Below are 19,717 nucleotides of genomic sequence, written 5' to 3' on the forward strand. Positions count from 1 at the left end.
AATTTGGAGGGGGGGGTTGTCTTAAGAAGTGAAACTTAAATACCAAATCCGTTTTCTTTCTGAGTATCGTGGAGCTTTGCTCTGCTTGGCTGGGGAAGCTGCCTTGTTCTGTGAATAGAAGACGTCTTGTACTGAAGGACCTTTTTTTTTTTTTTTTTTTTTTTTTTTTTTCCTGCGTAAAATGTCTCTGTTGGTTTTCTGCCGCGTTTGGTTTTCCCTCTCGTTTGCTATGGTGCCATGTCCTGGTTACAAGTAAGAAGGCTGCTTTCATACAGCTATGTTGGGGTTTGGCCTTGACCCAGGGTTTTACTAGGAAGACTAAGAACTGATACTGTGCTAGCGGCCCCCTCCCCACCCCACCCCCGCCTCCTCCTCTTGCTGGGCTTAAACTGAGATCTTGTTCTTTGCTGCACTTTAGAGAACATGAAATATAGTTTAAAATGGGCATCAAGGGCATCAGGATTGCTGGCTCCTGCCATCCCTTCCTGGACCGCCCTCCATACGCACCTTTTCCATGTTCCCTGGGTTACTGTTCTCTGTATTTCGATGTTTTCTTTTTTCACTGCCTAAGGTGCGTTTGTTGCTCTGAATCAGCGTGCCCATATTTTTGCTCGCTTCACCCTTGCCAACTCCTTTTGCTCTGTGCTGTGCTCCTGCTGTGGTCCACTGAGGACACCAGCACAGTCTTGCACTAGCACTCGTCCCACAGGCTACTGTTTAGATGACGCCTCTGTCTTCATTCCGCCTGTCCTCTGACAACTAAAGGAGGAAGTCAGGGTCTACACTACCAGCCCAGTTGCTGGTGTGGACTCGGATTGTACCTTCCAGAAACAGATAGCTCCAATCCTTCCCTCCGTGAGCCCTTGGACCACATCCTCGGGCACCTGGATTTTACTTTGACTCCATCAGGTCCATCCTGCAAGCATGATGCATGCCTTCTGCTCTGCACCCTCTGGCCTTCCCAGAGTCTTTTCTGCCCTCGGCTGTGATGGCTAGACATTTTTATTTCTGAATTTGTATCTTAAAATATTACAGGGACCTTGTGCTTAATCCCAAAGGGACTTGAACTCACGTGAGCTTTCTAGCTCAAGGCATGCATCCTGGACCTCCAGCCCTGGGACATTTCCCAGTCACACTTGTGCTTCTGGTTATGAAGGACACCACTCTGTCCTCAGAGTTATCTGCACTGCCAGGCATCAGCCCCTTGTGCTGTCTGTGTGCTTCTCCGCCTCTGCTCTGTGTAGCACACTTGGACCCCCCGGGAAGCTGAGGAATAGGGGCATTTAGTCCCCAGGGAAGGCATGGGGGTTTGCTTTGGGTTTTCTGGTCATGGCGCAAAGTTTTTATTTATTGCTTTTCCTTCACTTCATGTCCTTTCCTATGATTTGAGTTGTAAAATGTATCTTATGGAATAAATATCCAAAAGAATCAAGTGATCCACTTTAGCTATGAATAGTAAAATTACTGTTGGTGTCCATCGGCTCTGATTTCCCATGTGTTCTTCAGTCTCATTTCACTCTTTCCTGTCTGTCTTTCTTCAGACTCAGGGTGTGGTGAGTGGAGTCCGTGTGCTAGAAACTGGAGGGTGCCAAGGAAATTCAGTAGAGACCTGCTGTAATGAGGGAGAGCCAACATCTTAGGAAGTCTGGAGTAGAAACAATGAAACTAAACATAAATAGCAAGGGTTAAGAAGAGGGTTGTTAGCTTGGTTCGCTGGTCTACACCTGTAGTCCTAGCTGTTTGGGAAGTTGAGGCAAGAAGGAAGTGTGAGCCTGAGTTTGAAGTCAGCCTCAACTATAGAGATTTCTTTTCAAGAAAGCAAAGAAGAGGCTGATGACTATTTTTGTTTCAATTTCTGTGCCATCAGTAAGGAAACTGCTAGAGCCTGGAATGTTTTATGCATTATCTATACATTCTAAAGAACCTGAAGCATCAGATTTATATGCCAGTTGCCTCTTCTTTTTCTTTCTTTCTGTTTTATGTTTGTTTGTTTGTTTGTTCTGGTTTTTTTGTTTTTGTTTTTTTGAGGCAGAGTCTCTCTGTGTAGCCCCGGATGGCCTGGGCCTTGCTATATAGATAGACCAGGCTACTAGCATTGAACTCAGAGACCCATTTGCCTCTGCCTCCCAAAGTGCTGGGATTTAAGGTCTGAACCACCACACCTGGCTTGTTTCACTTGCAGGCTGGGCATGTTCTCAGTGGTAAGAGTATTCACTTAAGGTATGAATCCCTGCGTCCAGCCCCTGAAAACTGCAGAGTGATGCCTATTGCTCGCACTGACCACTGCCTTCGGCTTGGCTCTTACCTGATGGATGAGTTGTGTTTCACATCCACATTTGGCTTCACTACTAAGCGGTGAAGGCTTCCTACACCTTAACTCTGAAGCACAGTTGAAGGAGTGTTACTAGATTTCCAGCATTGAGGCATATCTGAATCGGGGTGGAGTTGGCAGTAACAGGCCCCAGACCCTAGGCCGACTTCCCCAGCTTTGCACAGCTTCCTTTTTGCCATGTGGCAGGAGGCCCTCTACTGAATGGAGCCCTGTCCCACCAAGGCGCCTATGGTTTCAAGACTTAAATGACTCTGTTGGAGCTCACTTGGAAGAGGAGCCTGTATTGCCACCTTGGGAAGAAAGTTCCTCTGTCCCTTCGGTTGAGGGTAGAAGCCGGGCTGTGGTGGGGTTGGTTGGCATGGAGCACCACCAGTGTTTGTTCAAGCCCAGACTGAGCTCCATTCATCCTCCTGCGGGAGTGTGTGTGTGTGTGTGTGTGTGTGTGTGTGTGATCCCCAGATGGGGCCAGCCATGTCTGCAGCCTGAAATCTGCATTTAGTACTTGATCCCTAATGTGATGATTAAATTCTAGTAAGTGAACTAGAAACGCTTGAGTTGGGGAGAGAAAGGTGCACAGAAATACTTGTTTCATTTAGGTATGAAAAGTTTTCGACAGTGCACCCCTGCTTCCCGGAGGCTCTGAGAACTCTCCATCCACTGCTGCTCTTCCCCTGGGACCTGGAAGCAGAAATAGCTGAGGGGCACTAGTGTAAATAGTGACCCTGCCGTCGTGGAGCCCCTTCCCCCTTCTCTTTCACCAGCCCCAGCCCCACCTCCCCAGACAGGCAAAGGCAGAACACTGAGCAACTTCAGGTTGAGGCAGGGAAAGAATAAAGGTGCTTTGTGAGGGAAGGAAAACATTCCTGGGGGAGGTGAGGGGCTTGGGGCATGAAAGTGCCCTCAGTCTGGGTGGATGCTGAGCTCCCAGGAGGGAGGTGGCGGGAGGAGGGCCGGGCCCCAGCCAGGAAGCCCTGGGCGTGGGCAGGGCTTGTGGGAATGATTTCATTGGAAAGGCCTTCGGTATTTTTTCCCCTCCTGTGTGTGGTTCTTGGAGAAAGTTGGAGGTGGTAAGGATTTCAGTTGCTTTGGCTGCGTGGAGCAGGAGCTGAGCAGAGGCCGGCAGTGAGCTGGCGGGGAGCTTGCTCTGAGCCTGCCTGCCATGCTCAGGCCTGGCTTCTGGGGCCCTTGCCCACCATCCTCGGATCACCTCTAACCCCACTTGCTCTCCCTGGCCTAGCCCTCAGTGCTGCATAGAATTCTTTTTCTGGTTTTTCCTAAACAAAGACTCTAAAGGAGCAGATGCTGTCTAAAGTGTCGCTGCGTTCTCTCCTAAGGGCTAACATGTGGAAGTGAGTCTTTGGCTTTCCAACTCTATTGATCCATTTATTTTTAACCAGAGTCTTCGTTTTCTTAACTTCTGTGTTCTGCTGTTTTTTGTATTTAGTCTTCGAGTGCTTCGTCTGACCATGATCCCTTGGGCCCCCTCCCGCCTGGTTGGGGTAAGTATTGATTTCTTGGCCTTCTCTTTGGCAATCATAGCATTCTGTCCCCATCTCCTGCATGTGCTATCCCTCGGATTTTCGTAGCACTTAAATGCGTGCTGAGGATACCCAGTTGGAGCGATGGCAGTGATAGAGCCTGTAGGGTTCTCCTGTGCCACTACAGTGGTCACCTGCCACAGCTAAAGGAGTCTGACTCCAAGAAAGATTTCCCCAAGCATCCACGGGACTGTTGTGCTTGTGTCCTGAGTTTCAGGGTGGCCACTCAGGAATCCACTGAATCCCACAGTTATTTTGACCTGTCTGATGTCCACGCAGGCTCTCCTCTGATTGTGACTCTGGCATAAGTGGCCATCTTAACAAGTCTTCTTCTTTGCAGCTCAGACACCGGAGGACAGACAACAGCCTAGTTTTGACTAGTGTCAACTGCTTATGTCTGTGGTTCTGTTGTGAACGAGACCACAGGCAAGCAGAGTTGCACACTGGGTATTGGCCTTGAGAGTACAGCACTGCTAGTTAGTGGCTGGGGCTCCCTTGTCAATGGTAGCCACTTCTCACCTATCCCAGGGCTTTGGTATGATTTGCCAAGGGTTAAGGCCCAGGCATCCATTAAAGGCGAACTATCATGACTTGGGAGAGATTGCAGGCTTCATTGCTATTCTAGGAAGGAGTACTGTGCAAAAAAGTGTTATTAGAAATGGCAAGACTCAGGAAATTCTGCAACTCTCAGAGCTGGGCAGGATTTTATTCAACCTTCTAAGAGTCTCTGATGCCAAAGGGAACAGTCTTCACAGGAATAAGCAGGTATTGGGTTTAATTTTTTGGCTAGGGTATCAGAAGACGGTAGGTGCTGATTTAGGTGCTCGCAGTACTATGTGGGTGGGGAAGTGCCACTGGGATGCTGACAGTGTCAAGGGCATCTCCAGGCTGTGCTCCTTTGATGCAGGCACAGCTGTTCCCTGGTAGTAGTTTAAGAAGTTCTATCAACTCCCCCAGAGTATCATTGAGCTCCTGTTACATTCCAGAGTGCCAAGAGGCTCCTGTATCCTGGCCGGAAATATTGATTAGTAAAAGCCCATGGATTTTTTTTTTTTTTTCAGCTAGGAAATCCCCATACATACAAACAACTTGCCTGGCTCTCCGGTCCCTGATGTAAGGTTACTGGCACCCTGAGGATTAGTGGGTCAAATGTGAGAGTAAAACTTGGGGATCCTGACATGGGCATCAGAGAAAGTGCATCAGGCTAAACAGGAGTTGGCAGCACCGTATGGTAGCTGGTGACTGGAGTCTGGACTGGAGTTTGGTTGTGGCTGCACGGGCAGTCCATGCAACTCAGTCAGATGCACTTTCTTCTTTCTGTAGCCATTTTGCTAAATGACAGTCACCGGGGAGAGAACTGTGGAGCCTGGGAGAGTTCACAGGTTCAGAGTGTGCAGACTTGTGAGGTAGGAAAAGAGAGTCAGGCATCAGAAAAGCAGAAGTGCTCCGTAAGTGAGAAAAGAACACTTTAGGCTGGGCATGGTGGCCCTTGTCTGTAGTCGTAAAGCTGTGGAAGCTGAGGCAGGAGGAGTGCTAGATCCGAAGAATTGGAAGAAAACACTGTGCCAATACAATGTTTGGGGCTCTGGGCTGAGGTCACCAGGACGGCGGCAGGGCTGCCTCTTCCAAATGGTAAGAAGAATGGAAAAGTAAGGCCAAAAAAGAATACCTTTAATGGTGAGCCTGCTGGTCTTCCATTTGCCTTGAGGTTTTAAGTGCCAATGTAGTCCTCCAAGGAGCCCCCATGGCTGCCCCTAAGTATTGTTTGGGGGGGGGGCGCATCTCCAGTGTAGAGCTACATCTGCTCCTGAGCAGCCGTGGCATGTGACAAATGTTTCCAAGTCCATTTGTCCCAAAAACATGAGCCGCTGTGCTCACAAAGGCTCCCCGATCCCCACACTACAAAACTCTTCCCGGAAGGCTGTCCAGGGGGTACATAGGCCTCCAAGCAGTAGCAACACAAGGCCAGTGGCCAAGGGCTCTGACCCACTGTACAGATCACCCTGCTTTCTTATTGGCCATGGCTTTGACCCTTGACTGAGCAGCCATGGAGGATGCAGTTTACAACAGTGGATCCCACCTGGGGCAGCCAATCCCTCAGAAACCTTAGGGTGGGGACTGGGGTAGGGGTGGGAGCTGCTCTCCAAGGCCAGACATACCCACTATCTGGAGATGGAAAGCCTGTAAAGGTACCACTGCCTCCTGCTCCCTCCTTCCCTTTCCTTTCTTAGCTTTGTGAGGGTGTGGTTGACAAAGTCTCTTTATAGTTTCAGTTGTGTAGAGTCGGAGACGAGACCTCGGCATACAAGAACTTTCTCAGCATGGTTCTAGAGGGGAGCAGGGGCTGCTGGTCTCCCCATTTCTTCCCCCTTTTCAGTTGTTAGGGTCCTCTAGCTCCTGGAACTAATTATCATTGTTTCATTACTGTACTGTGTCACGGTATGGAGTGAGTGCGTTAGTCTGCTGATTGCCAGGACAGACACAGCTCCCTGCTCAGGAACTTCCTGGAAAAGGTGGCCTGTTGAAGCTTGGAGCTTGCCTCTGGTTTTCTTCTACCCACATTCCATTCCAGCCTGAGGGAGAGGAGGTGGCAGGATAGCTGTACTGCACAGCTGGTTCACAGGGTTGCCCATCTATACTACCACACTGCCCTTCCATCTGACAGGGGTTGGGAGTGCGTGTCCCCTTCCCCTGCCCTGCAACAGGAAAAGGCTCTTTGGTGACAAGTGTGACTGGGCCAGACTCTCTCCTCTTAACCTATAGTAGGTTGGTGATGGAAACAGAAATTCTAACTCGTCACACGGGCAGCAGGAGCCGAGGGACAGACTGTGTTAATCTGATTGCACTCTCTCCTTTCTTCTCCTGTGGCAGAGAAGAGGCAGGACAATGGACGGGTGTATTACGTGAACCACAACACCCGCACTACCCAGTGGGAGGACCCGCGGACCCAGGGGTGAGGACTCAGGTGGAGGGGCTGTGAGGGATGGGGCGAGGATCAAACAGCCTTTGCATTTGCCTCATGGTACTAACATTTGGGGACTGTGAACCTTCCATGAGGACGCATAGCAGTCTACTGAGAGCATCACACTCTTCTAGTGGGCACAGGGACATGGGAGGAGGTCAGGCAGGCGCTGAGAATTGGACTGTCAAAAAGTTGAGGGTACTCCTGCCTCTCAGAAGATGGACAGGAAAACCAAAAAAAAAAAAAAAGGGGGGGGGGGGGAGAAAGAAAGTAAAATTTAAGCTGGGCAGTGATGGCTCACACCTTTAATCCCAGCCCTCAGGAGGTAGAGGCAGGCGAATCTCTGTGAGTTCAAGGCCAGCCTGATCTACAAGAACTAGTTCCAGGACAGGCTCCAAAGCAACACAGAAAAACCCTGTCTCAATAAACCAAAGGGGAGAGACAGAGTGAGAGAGAGACAGAAACAAAGAGAGAAAGAGAGAAAGAAAGAGAAAGAAAGAAAGAAAGAAAGAAAGAAAGAAAGAAAAAAGAAGCAGAGCAGGGACACTTGATATCTCAAGACTGCTAATGATCATGCAGGCTAATGTCACCCACCCTGGACTGGCATCTTAGCCCCGTAATAAATGGCCCCCTTTTGCACATGACCTGTTTTCTCACAACTTGAGTCTTGCCAGGTGTATATCCTTGGGGTGCCTAGAGAAGGCAAAGACAAAGTAGGACTTTGGGGACCCCAGCCTCTAAGCACATGACAGCCTATAACTCCTCTTCTGTATTTTTAGGATGATTCAGGAGCCAGCCCTGCCCCCAGGGTGGGAGATGAAATACACTAGCGAGGGTGTGCGGTACTTTGTGGACCACAATACCCGCACCACCACCTTTAAGGATCCTCGCCCAGGGTTCGAGTCAGGGTAAGAACCTTCACAGCCACAGCCTTGTCCCCCAACACAACCCCAGTCTGTCTTATTCAGCTGGCTGGGGAGGAGGGGTCTCTATGTGTTGTGCCAATCATTGCCTCTAGTGCCAATGTGGATGTCACCACTCAGGGATGGGCCCGGGGCCATCCTCCTTACCCAGAGCAGGGTGTGGAGGTGTGTGCCCTCTAAAAGTGAGCGGTGTGGCATTGTCTCCACGCGTCTTTCCCTCTCAGTGGCAGTCGCTCCCTCTGTGTCTCACTTTACTCCTCTTTAAATTCGCGGAGCAGAGCATCCCCGTTCCCTAGGGCTCTCAGAAATGGACTGCTCGTTTTCTGAGAGATCAAACAGGTTCCAGCGTATCCTTTGCTCTTGCCAGGACAAAGCAAGGCTCACCTGGTGCCTATGACCGAAGTTTTCGGTGGAAGTATCACCAGTTCCGGTTCCTCTGTCACGTGAGTCCTGGTTTTAGGGCTCCCATGGGAGTGGGGCTGTTAAGTGCTGTCAGTTGGGTCTCTCAGACCCACCTAGCACTGGGGGTATGTCTTAGATGGGTGCAAGATGCTTGCCCCACTCTGAGCTGCTTGTCTCTAAGGAGTAGTCTTCTAATCCTGGGCTATGGGGCTGTGCTGTCACAGATGGGAGAGCCCATTGAGCCCCAATTGACAGTGTTCCTTTCCTTTTTAGTCAAATGCCCTACCCAGCCATGTGAAGATCAGCGTTTCCAGGCAGACACTCTTTGAGGACTCTTTCCAGCAGGTTAGAGAATATTATTGATGCTGGGATCCTGGGCCAAGCAGGTTTCCTCCCATCACCTAACCCCACCTCAGGGTGTAAGCATTGGTGACTATATCTGCTAGACAATAAGCCTCAGCATCCCCTGCCCCCACATCCCTGCCTGCTGTGCTGGGGTCATGGGCAGGATGGCCGGATGCCCTGTCTCCCCAGATTATGAACATGAAACCTTATGACCTGCGCCGCCGGCTCTACATCATCATGCGTGGTGAGGAGGGCCTGGACTACGGCGGCATTGCCAGGTGAGCTAGGGTGCCCAGAGGGCTCTACTCTACTCCATGTCCCCTCGCTATAGGGCCCATGGCTAGAAACCTCCTCCATGCTGTTCTTCATCCCCTGAGTTCTCCTGCATCAATAGGATGGGCCCTGGTGTGATACTGAGAATCATCTCTTGGGTTGGTGATGTGGCTCAATTAAGTTAGGATGCTTGTCTAGTGAGCAGGCCCTGGGTTCGATCTCCAGCAACACATAAATCAGGCCTGGCAGGTAGTTCACATCTATAGTTGTACCACTTGAGCAATAAAAGCAAAAGGATTAGACATTCAAAGCTGTCCTTGGCTACATAGTAAATTTTAGGCCAACATGGGTCTCTGAGATCCTGTCTCCGAAAGGAAAAGGTGGAAAATCCCATGACAAATGTCTGGCTAGTCCCAGTGAGCCATGAAGCAGGGGCAGGCCTTAGCCCTTTGGTTACTAGATTATAGGGGTGCTGAAGGGTTCTCGAGGAGGGACGTGATGCTCTGTGCCAGCCTGTGTGTCATTTTTCTCTACTCACAAAGCAACCTGTCAAGTTGTATCAGTGGGCAGTAGGGTCTGTGGGTACCCCTTAAAATCAGCTCTCGGCTTTCCTTTTTCCTGAGGCAGCCAGAGCAGGTAAAGTCAGGTTTCTCAGCGTGTATCTGATGTCTCTAAGCAATCCATCCCCTGCTGCATCGTGTGCACCAGTCAACAAAGTCCCTTAAAGAACCCAAAGCACTGTGTTACCTTCACCCCACAAAACTTAGCAGGCTGTTTGGCAAAGCATCGCCTTGGACGACAGGCAGAGGGCCCTGGCAGTGAGAAGGAGCATCTTGGCTGTGGTGACCTCTTATCTGCTGACCTTGTGGTGGGGGGATATCTTCCTGCTTGGCATTGGGCTCACCCACCTCTGGTCCTGTTTGCTGGTGGTGTACTCTTCTTGTTGACCCCATCCTGCGAATGGATTGTTCTTTTTTCGTGGTGACCTCCCCAGGCTGTGCTTGGTGGGCTTCTGGTGTGGCTCCCTCCCTGTGTGTCTCTCTCTGTGTCCTGCCAGTGGTTTTACCCTATGGTAGGTTACGTCATGCTGTTCTACCACAGGGTAGAACCACGGACAGGATACCGGGGCACCCTCTACATCGAAGGACTTCGTCTACACAGCCACAAACAGACCAGCAGCCAGAGGCTGGCCCTCTTGGCCCGTGTTCTCTGTTGGTTTAGCTCAAGCCCTAAAAGACCCTGATTTCTGGCTTATACTTGGGGTGTAGATAGATGCTGAGGCATCTGTTGGGTGGTGTCAGTCGAGATGAATGTGTCCGAGTTTGGGATAGGGTATGCCGATGGGTTCTGGGGTGAAGGGAAGGCAACATGCAAGTGAGGTAGGTACCTGTAGGATAGCTAGAATCAATGAGGTTCCTGGAGGCTGAGTGGATCCCAAAGCCTTCAGGGATGGGTTTTGGAACATGCAACTGTCTGTGTATTCTTCACATTGCATTTCATACCAGGTTGGGTGCATACTGTCATAGAGCAGAAATGTCATTGTAATAAATGTGTATATTTACGATTTCATTGCATTTATTTGTTTATTTGGGGCATAGATGTATGTGTGTGGTTCTTATGGCCCATACAGCATGTGTGAAGGTCAGAGGACAACTTAAGGGGATTCAGTTCTCATCTTTTACCAAGTAGGTCCCAGGGATTGAACTCAGGTTGTCAGATTTGGATGCAAGAGCCTTTATCAGCTTACCCATCTTGCCAGCCCAGTCTGTAATGTTGTGGTGTAGTGCCTTTGTAAAGTACATAGCCCCACAGGGTGCACGGTGGTCCTGCGTTTGAGGACCCCCTTTGCCACCAGAAGCTCTAGATACTGTAATGTAAATGTCCTATGGGAGCCAACACGCACCCAGTTTTCCTGAGTGCCACCTTCAGGTGCTATTGTTTTGCTTCACCCAAGAACTGGGATGAGCTGGTACTCTGACCTTCCAGGGCACACACGTTCAGATGGTCTGACACAGCAGAGGGCTCCATTGTTCTGTCCTCTCTCCTCTCACAGAGAGTGGTTTTTCCTCCTGTCCCATGAGGTGCTCAACCCTATGTACTGTCTATTTGAATACGCTGGGAAGAACAATTACTGCCTGCAGATCAACCCAGCCTCTTCCATCAACCCTGACCACCTCACCTACTTCCGCTTTATCGGCAGATTCATCGCCATGGTAAGGGGCCTGGGATCTCTGAGCAGGGCAGCCTCTAAGGAGGCTGGCTCTAGTCACCAGGCGGCAGCAGTGGCATGCGCTGCAGACCTTAGGGATCAGGATCCTGCCCTCTGTCTAGGATTTGCCATGACTCTCCCCTCTTCCTCACACGACTTCTAACCGAAAATTAACAAACAAAAAGCAAGGTAGTTGTGGAGAAGGGAGATACTTTGCAGTGGCCATCTGGGGCAGTTACAGGGTTTCTCATGTGACTTACTACACAGAAGCCCAGGAACTTCACCTAGGTCCATTGGGACTTACAGGGTGTAACTAGGCCAAGCAAAACCCTAACTGTCTGCCTGCTGCCTCTCACTTGGGGGTACTGCATCTTTCATGAGCCGCAATAGCAAGGGGACCTTTGGAAATGTCTGCCCGAGACACAGCCCTCTGGAAGAGAGTTAGGAATCGGCGTGGGCTTAGGTCAGAGCCATAGTGAACTGGCTGCTGCAAGGCCAGGGGCCTTCCCAGCAACTGTAGTCACCTAAGAAGTACAGGCTCAACATAGCAGTGAAGAGGGCCTTACCGCATGATGACCCACACTGATGAGCAGGGGCCTGCGAGGCTGTGCTCCGACTGTGCCCCAATGATAGCTTTTCTTTGTTGATGTCCTGAGTCTTACCCCACACATTCCCTTCTCTAGAATACCAGAGGCCTAAGGCTCTGTCACTAAATATGGCCATTCCCATCATCTGGAAGTTCTTGTTAAGTGCTGGCAATGGCTCTAGAAGTGGGCACGTTCTTCCTAGGTCTAGAGACCTGCCTGGCCCAGCAGCAGACAACGGCAGAGCGGCCAGACTCTCAGACTGTTACTCACCACTGGCTGCCAGTTCTCGCCAGCCTCAGTGTCTGCATTATTCTTGGCCTCTTGTGCCACCCGCTCAGAGTGCCAGTGAGTCAGGACTAGAGCTGTATTGAACAAGTTTTCCATGGACGTGGGGAACAGGCCTTTGCCCGAAGAGGGAGTGGCCTGGCCAGTGTGCTGGGCAGACAGTGGGCCTGCTTTGCCCATGCCTGTGGCTTTCAGGGTGGGATGAGTCTGTCCATAGGCCCAAGTCAGAGAAAAGTGCTTGTTTCCCACACCTCCCCTTCAGCTAGGGCAGCTGGCTCCCAGGGAGTCCTTTCAAGGGGAGGGCAGCTGACATCCAGAGCACTCCTGAGTCTGCCTCGGGTGCTGTCCAGAAAGTAAAACCCTCTGCTGTGCCTCTCCCTTGCCCAGGCTCTGTACCATGGAAAGTTCATCGACACAGGCTTTACCCTTCCTTTCTACAAGCGGATGCTCAACAAGAGGCCGACGCTGAAGGACCTAGAGTCCATTGACCCCGAGTTTTATAACTCCATTGTCTGGATCAAGTGAGTCCTGGCTTGCCCTGCTCTGATGGAGCTGAGCTCTGATTGGCCACTTGGCACCCTGACCCTGATTTCCTCTACTAGGAAATCCCTGGGTGCTTACCTGGCTTCCCTAGGTCTATAGCGATAGAGCTTCTAGGTCCCCTGTTCTCAATTCTCTCTCTGGAGCAGAGACTGTATGTACCAAGCCACTGGTCAGGGTTCCTGGCCACCTAGTGAGTTTCTAGTGCCTCTCGGGTGCCTTAGTAAGAGGTTGAGCAAGTCAAGGGCAGGCCTTGATAATGTGGACATCTTCCCACTTGGCCTCCTGTGTCCCAGAGAGAACAACCTAGAAGAGTGTGGCCTGGAGCTGTTCTTCATCCAGGACATGGAGATCCTGGGCAAGGTGACAACCCATGAGCTGAAGGAAGGCGGCGAGAGCATCCGAGTTACAGAGGAGAACAAGGAAGAGTACATCATGTGAGTCTCAGATCCGGGGACGGCACATTACAGAGAAAGGGCGTTTGCCTTGTTTTTGTAGCATTTTTGACCAGTCCCCGCTATGGGGCCCATAGTGCCCACAGACTGCACTAATACCCTGGCTGTGTCTGCCTTGGTTGGTGACATAGTGACTTGAGCTATGGACCTGGAGCCTCTGGTTACCAGCTCCGGGTTGATCTGTTTGTGTTCAAGAGGCTTTCCAACTGCAGGGAACTTTTCAAAGAAATATAAAGCTTAGATGTTATCATCTCTCCTGACCCAGAGGATTTCTGTGTCCAGTGAATTTCAGTCTCTGGCTCTCCACTGCGCATGTACAGACTTCCCGTTCGGGTCCTTTAGGCTGTTTGCTCTGTTCCATTAAACCATGGAGTTGTTACTTGTGAGGTTAAGTCTGAGGCTCAGCAGTTAAAGAGTGCACCAGGCAGGGCGGCCTGGGCTCCTTCAATGCCTTGTCCTTGGTTTTAGGCTGCTGACTGACTGGCGATTCACCCGAGGAGTGGAAGAACAGACCAAAGCCTTCCTGGATGGCTTCAATGAGGTGGCCCCTCTAGAGTGGTTGCGATATTTTGATGAGAAAGAGCTGGAGGTGGGTGCCAAAAGTTGTGGGCCCTTGAGTTCAGGTCTTTTAGGGTATCCCAGATCTGTGATGTACACCCACAGAAACTCACCCACCAAGCCCCACACTTCAAGCTAGAGGCAGTAGTGTGGGTAGTGTCGCCTGGATCTTCAGCCCTAACTTCTCTGTGCATAGAGAGCAAGGACATTAAAATTTCTGAAAAAAGTAGCAGGTTAACAGAGTTCGGGAGTCATGTTATGGTGGGAGGAGGCAGCACCGTGTGGGCGTGAAGCAGTGCCATGCAGAGGGCTTGCTGCAGGCTTGCTGACATGTCCCTCCCTACAGCTGATGCTGTGCGGCATGCAGGAGATAGACATGAGCGACTGGCAGAAGAACGCCATCTACCGGCACTACACCAAGAGCAGCAAGCAGATCCAGTGGTTCTGGCAGGTGCGTCCTGGGCTCTGGGTCCCCCTGTTGGGCTGGGGGTTCTTGTCAGGGATGGTTACCAGTTACCCAAAGGACATGACCCCAGACTCAAGGACCTTTCATCTTTGACACATTCCTCCCCTCCCAACTTGGAGAAGTAGAGGATAAACCTATCTCTGGGCAGGATAGAGGTTGTTGTAGCTACAATGTCGCTAGTTTGCATGACATAGGTTGTCAGCAGTCAGCAGTGGCTGGGAGCCAAGGGGACCTGCGGCCAGGAAGTTCAGCTGCAATGGTTATGTAGTCTCCTCCAGTCAGATGGGGTAAGAAAGGAAGGCACACGTGTCTAGAAAAATACAGTGAGCCCATTATCTTGAATTGAATGTCTTAGTCCCTTTATATATGTGGATTTTACAGCTGTTTAACAAGGAGAGTGTGCAGTGAAAAAGACATATACAAGTATCCTTATATGATGTGTGTGTGTACTTGCATGTAAAGTTTTTGTGGAGGTGTAGTTCACATGGCATGCAATTCATCATCTTAGATATTTTGAGGTGTTCAAATCAGTGGTTTTAGCTCCTTCATTGTGTTGTACAACCAACAGCATTATTCAACTTTACTACAGTTCATTTCCCCAAAAAGAAACCCTGTTTCCACCAAACAGCTACTCCCAACCTTAGTGTGTCTTTAAAAGCAGACTTGGGGAGAGGGTAGGGAAATACCCAGCCCAGGATGTCCCTGAGACTCATGGACCTTTGTGGGACATTCTACAAACACCCTTAGAGAAAGCATCTTTGACAGTCCCAGATTGCTGTCTGTCTCCCCTTCCTGGTGTGGCCCCGCCTGGCCTGGAGATGTCCCTGCTGAGGCCTGAAGTGCTGGGCTAACGGCACCCCTGACGCCTTCTGGAATTGCAGGTGGTGAAGGAGATGGACAACGAAAAGAGGATCCGGCTATTGCAGTTTGTCACTGGAACCTGCCGTCTGCCTGTTGGGGGATTTGCTGAACTCATTGGTGCGTTTTTCCTTTGTCCTCCTGGGGCCTTGGCTGGGGGTGAGGACAGCATGGGCCATACACATCTTCCTGGAATTTGGGGAGGGAAAGGGTCTTGTTTTGGGAAAGGCCATCTGTGTTGACACAAAGTAACACCTTGCCTTGGATGACAGGGAGCAATGGACCCCAGAAGTTCTGCATTGACAGAGTTGGCAAGGAAACCTGGCTACCCCGAAGCCATACATGGTGAGTTTGCTGGAAGACGGCAGGCCGGGAGCCTCACTGGTGGGGGCAGGACTCTGAAGCCCTGGTCTCCCCATGCCACCCTTCTGTCTTTTACAGCTTCAACCGCCTGGACCTCCCGCCCTACAAGAGCTATGAGCAGCTGAAAGAGAAGCTGCTGTATGCCATCGAGGAGACCGAGGGTTTTGGGCAGGAGTAGCCAAGGCTGTCCCTCCCATACCCTCCAGCACAAGTAGTCCTGAGTCCTTCCTGCCTGAGACGCCATTGGCTGCACAGCCCTTGGAAGGCCCCTTTGGATAGTGGCCCTGTATGGATCCATGCTTGGATCATGTTGGTGACTGAAGAGTCTGACCCCAAGAGGCCCTGTGGCTCCTTTCTCCTACTTGATGATGGCAGTCTGGAATAAAGCCCCCTGTCACCTTTGACTTCATCACCTGTTGCAAAGTCAGAGGGCTGCCCTTCTGCAATTTTGTCCCCTCCACTAGGACCAATTCTGGGTGTGTGTGAGTACGTAAGGGAATGTGCCCTGCCTCAAAGGGCTGCCCCAGAAGCTGGGCCTCACATGGTAGGTGAAGAGATAGGCTGTGTTGCTTGGCTGACTGGACCCAGAAAGCCAAGGGTCTTTGGCCGCAGAAGAGGCTCCGCTTCCGTTGACCTTTGCTGGAGTCTGTGTGGAGCAGGCCTGAGAGGAGCAGCTCTGCATCAAAGTTGTCTTTGCTGTACTGCCCGGTGGGCTGCAGCCCAGGGGACCGAGCAGGAAGCACTCAGTACTACCAGTCCGTCTCTTCCTAGCAAGCAAAGGGTTGAAGAAGTCACCACTTGTGTGTCAGTGGGAAGAGACAGACTCCCTGGACTGTCTTGTGACATAAACTTGAAGTATATTCATGTATAGGGTTGCCTTCTGTTTTGTTTGAGTATGCCGCTATCACCTTCTGTCAAAGAGCTGGTGCCCCAGGTGTTCTGGGTCGTTGAGGGGCTCAACCCTCTTGATCCAGTAGCTTCCCCAACAGCTGCTCCCCTCAGGAACCTGCTTAGCAGTTCCCCAGCTCAAGAGGCCTGGCCCTGCAGCCCAGTGCATCCCTGCCACCCTCAAATCCTCCATTGACAAGATCCCTTTGCTAGACCAGGCAAGGCCGGTTAGGACCAGGTTGGCAGTACTGTCTCTCAGTGGCTTCTGGAGCTCGCAGTGGCTTAGGATGGGGCACATCTCGGTCAGCCGAGTGTTTGTGCTGTTCAGGCATGAGGAAAAGACACCGGTTGGATTTATGGCGCTTTTGACAGCCTCCCATGTAGGTCCACAGGCCTCTCTGGGGTTTCAGAGCAGTTATAGTGGCGCACTCCCTCATGCAGCCTCCCTGCACATACTAGCTCTGGGGTACCCCAGGCATGCTCTTAAACCAGTCACAGGAGCCTTCCGAAGACAGGCCCTTTCTGCCTTCATCCTTCCTCCAGTACAGCCTGTGACCCCCCCCCCCCCCACACACACACACACACTGCACATGCTGATTTGAGTGGCTCCGCTTACTGCTGCTCACCTTTCTCTCCCATGCAGTCTCTTGCCATACTCCCCATGCGCATCACAGAAGCTGTTCAGTACTGGGTGGGGAACCAGCTGCCAGCAAGGTCAGTCAGGAAGCATCAGGTTCACAGGTGTTCATGCGTGTCTGTGTGTGTGTGTGTGCGTACGTGTGTGTGCGTACGTGTGTGTGTGTGTGTGTGTATGTGTGTGTATAACTGAAGTGTGTACTGAAAGGTCTGTGCTAGCTAGCACCAAGTTGGTTGAAAGATTGTTTTGTAATGCCTGCCCCTGCCTTGGTATTGCCAGTTTCTTGTGCAATAAACAATCAGCAGCCGTGGGTGGTGTCAGTGTGGCTGTTTACACACACTCTTCTGGGAAGAGGCTGCCAGCCCCACAGGTCTTCCAGAATCTCCAGGCCAAAGCAGAGTGATAATGCCCTAGCCTTGCTGCCTTGGAGGAGTTCGGGTACCAGTAACCAAGTAGCTTTATGTCTGGGCTGGATGGCTGGGTACCAGTAACCAAGATAGCCTTACTTCTGGGATGGATGGTTGGGTACCAGTAACCAAGGTAGCCTTACTTCTGGGATGGATGGTTGGGTACCAGTAACCAAGGTAACCTTACTTCTGGAATGGGTGATTAGGTACCAGTAACCAAGGTAGCCTTACTTCTGGGATGGATGGTTGGGTACCAGTAACCAAGGTAGCCTTACTTCTGGAACAGGTGGCAAGTTCTTCTCCGGAGGTCACTTGCCTCAGCCCTGGTCACTGTGTTACTCTCTTAGCAACAAAATCGTTCCTTTTGGAGCAGAAGTGGCTCAGGTTGCATGAGTCCCATGACAAGGGATTCCTTGATGCTGAAGTCAGGGTCACACCTTGGTTTAACACACAATTATATTGACAGGTAAAACTTCCAAGATGGAGCTGGGTATAGTGGTGCATTTCCTACAATCCTAGTAATTGGAAGGCTGAGGCAGAAGGATTGCTCCACGTTTGACGCTAGACTACATAGACTGCCCCTGCCTCCAAAAGAGCCGAAGTGGGTAGAGAGATGATTTGATGGTCTTTATTGCCCCACAGTGGACCCAGATTCAGTTCTCAGCATCCACACGGTGGCTCACATTGCCTGTAACTCAAGTGCCAAGGGATCTGTCACCCTCTTCTGACCCCCACAGGCACCAGGCACAAATGTCACACATTAATACATGCAGGCAAAACATGAATACTCCCATATCACAAGACTGTTCCTAAAAGCCAAACAAGTGTGGGCTAGACCACCACCTGATGAGTGGACATTGAAATGACTACATGTTCTTTGGTTTGGTTTGGTTTTCTGAGACATGATCTCTTTGTGTAGCACTGGCTGTCCTAGAACTTGCTCTGTAGACCAGGCTGGCCTCAGACTCAGAGATCTGCTTGCCTGTTCCTCCCAAATGCCAGAATTAAAGGTGTGCGCCACCACAGCCCAGCTAGTGACTGTCACATTCTAATCACACTGATAACAGGAGGTGGAGGCTGGCTCCTTAAAGTGTAATGGCTAGTTCACTTCCTCATTTTACTTCGGGGTGCGAGAGCTTGAAAACTTTGTGCTTGCTAAGCATGCAAAACCCAGGTCTATGCCCTTCCAAAGGCTTTTTTCCACTTGATGGGGAAACACTATACTTTGATTAAAAATTATTGGAGAACATTCACATGGTATACGTAAGTTTCATAGTAAGGCATTTTTGTTGTTGTTGTTTTGTTTTGTTTTCTTGAGACAGGAACTCCCTATGTAGTAGCCCTTGCTGGCTTGGGAACTCTGTGTAGCCCAGGCTGGTCCCAAACTCAACAGCAGTTTGCCTGTTTCTGCCTCTGCAGTGCTGGGCACTTTAGTAAACTTTAATAAGTTTTAGTATGACCTGCCACAGTGGGGACTCACCTACATGTCTCCAGGCATAACTGCCACTTAGCGGGCAGTGGTCCTTCCAGACAAGTTTGTGTCCATATGCAAATTATAGATGTCTTAGTTAGGGTTTCTGTTGCTGTGAAGAGACACCATGACCACAGCAACTCTTACAAAAGAAAAACATTAAATAGGGGTAACCTACATTTTCAGAGGTTTAGTCCATCGTCATGGTGTGACATGCAGGCAGACTTGGTGCTGGAGAAGTAGCCGAGTGACCTACATCTTGACTTGTGGGCAACAGGAAGTGGTCTGTCTCACTGGGCGTGGCTTGAGCATATGAAACCTTTCAGACCAGCCCCGTAAGTATGTATGATTTTTAAATATACTGGAAATGGGATTGCATAGCTGTTGTTTCATTAATGAGGTGTTGGGGCACTTAGCATGTTGGTCACTGTATTTCATTTCTTCTCTGCCATGTGACTTTCATACCATTGTTCTATAATGTACCCATTGCCTTCCTGAAAGTGAGCTGTGGATGTCTCCAGCAACTTGGCAGCGTCTACACGGCTTCATCAAATGACCTTGGGCAGGCCCAGCAGGAGACAGTTCTAAAAGCCCGATTGTTGTGTCTTGTGGGTTTTGTTACATTTGAGTCCATTACTAAGGAACACAAACTGTCTTAAAATAGTGATCTTCCTGGATGATGGTGGCACAGACCTTTAATCCCAGCACTCCGGAGGCAGAGGTAGGCAGACCTCTGTGAGTTCAAGGCCAGCCTAGTCTACAAGAGCTAGTTTCAGGACCAAGAAAGCCTGTCTCAAAAAATAAATATATAAATAATAAAAAGAAGAGGAATCTTCTTGCCTCTCACCTAACCGCTAAGATTTCAGACACTCACCACCACTCCCAACTAGACTTTTTTTTAATTTATTTTTTACATACCAATCCCAGTTTCCCCTCTCTCCTCTCCTCCCGCACCCCCCTTTCCACCATCCCACCCTCACCTACTCCTCAGAGAGGTTAAGGCCTCCCCTGGGAAGTCTGAACTAGGTTCTATGCAAATGACAATGGTGTGGCTTGGGCAGTATATGGGGCCACTGGCAGGGAGACCAGGATCGAACTCTAATGCATGAACTGACTCTGTGGAGCCCAATCTCTATGTAGTTATACCCTGCTCAGCCTCAGCACTGGGGGAAGGGGGATTCGTCCTGCCTCAGCGAGGTAATGGGATATACTTAGTTT

General features: G+C 50.5%; 1 protein-coding gene across 4 annotated transcripts in view; it reads left to right on the top strand.

The window, feature by feature from the left end:
- Wwp2 (WW domain containing E3 ubiquitin protein ligase 2) overlaps nt 1-16,951 on the top strand; it is a 118,305-nt gene extending 101,354 nt beyond the window's left edge. For 3 of the 4 annotated variants that reach the window (XM_041650064.1, XM_041650063.1, XM_041650061.1), the window contains 14 exons: nt 3,777-3,831; nt 6,742-6,823; nt 7,612-7,740; nt 8,123-8,198; nt 8,431-8,502; nt 8,692-8,780; nt 10,829-10,988; nt 12,244-12,377; nt 12,693-12,833; nt 13,320-13,440; nt 13,756-13,860; nt 14,757-14,853; nt 15,006-15,078; nt 15,175-16,951. In XM_041650064.1, the coding sequence (XP_041505998.1) occupies nt 3,777-3,831; nt 6,742-6,823; nt 7,612-7,740; nt 8,123-8,198; nt 8,431-8,502; nt 8,692-8,780; nt 10,829-10,988; nt 12,244-12,377; nt 12,693-12,833; nt 13,320-13,440; nt 13,756-13,860; nt 14,757-14,853; nt 15,006-15,078; nt 15,175-15,274 (1,434 nt within the window). In that variant the 3' untranslated portion in view covers nt 15,275-16,951. The remainder of the gene's footprint in view (nt 1-3,776; nt 3,832-6,741; nt 6,824-7,611; nt 7,741-8,122; nt 8,199-8,430; nt 8,503-8,691; nt 8,781-10,828; nt 10,989-12,243; nt 12,378-12,692; nt 12,834-13,319; nt 13,441-13,755; nt 13,861-14,756; nt 14,854-15,005; nt 15,079-15,174) is intronic. The other variant, XM_041650062.1, reaches the window with a different exon arrangement.
- The last annotated feature ends 2,766 nt before the right edge of the window (nt 16,952-19,717 follow it).

This window comes from Microtus oregoni, unplaced genomic scaffold (genome assembly GCF_018167655.1).
Source record: "Microtus oregoni isolate MIOR12 unplaced genomic scaffold, Mior012 000004F_ref0000308, whole genome shotgun sequence".
Classification (NCBI taxonomy): Eukaryota; Metazoa; Chordata; class Mammalia; order Rodentia; family Cricetidae; genus Microtus; species Microtus oregoni.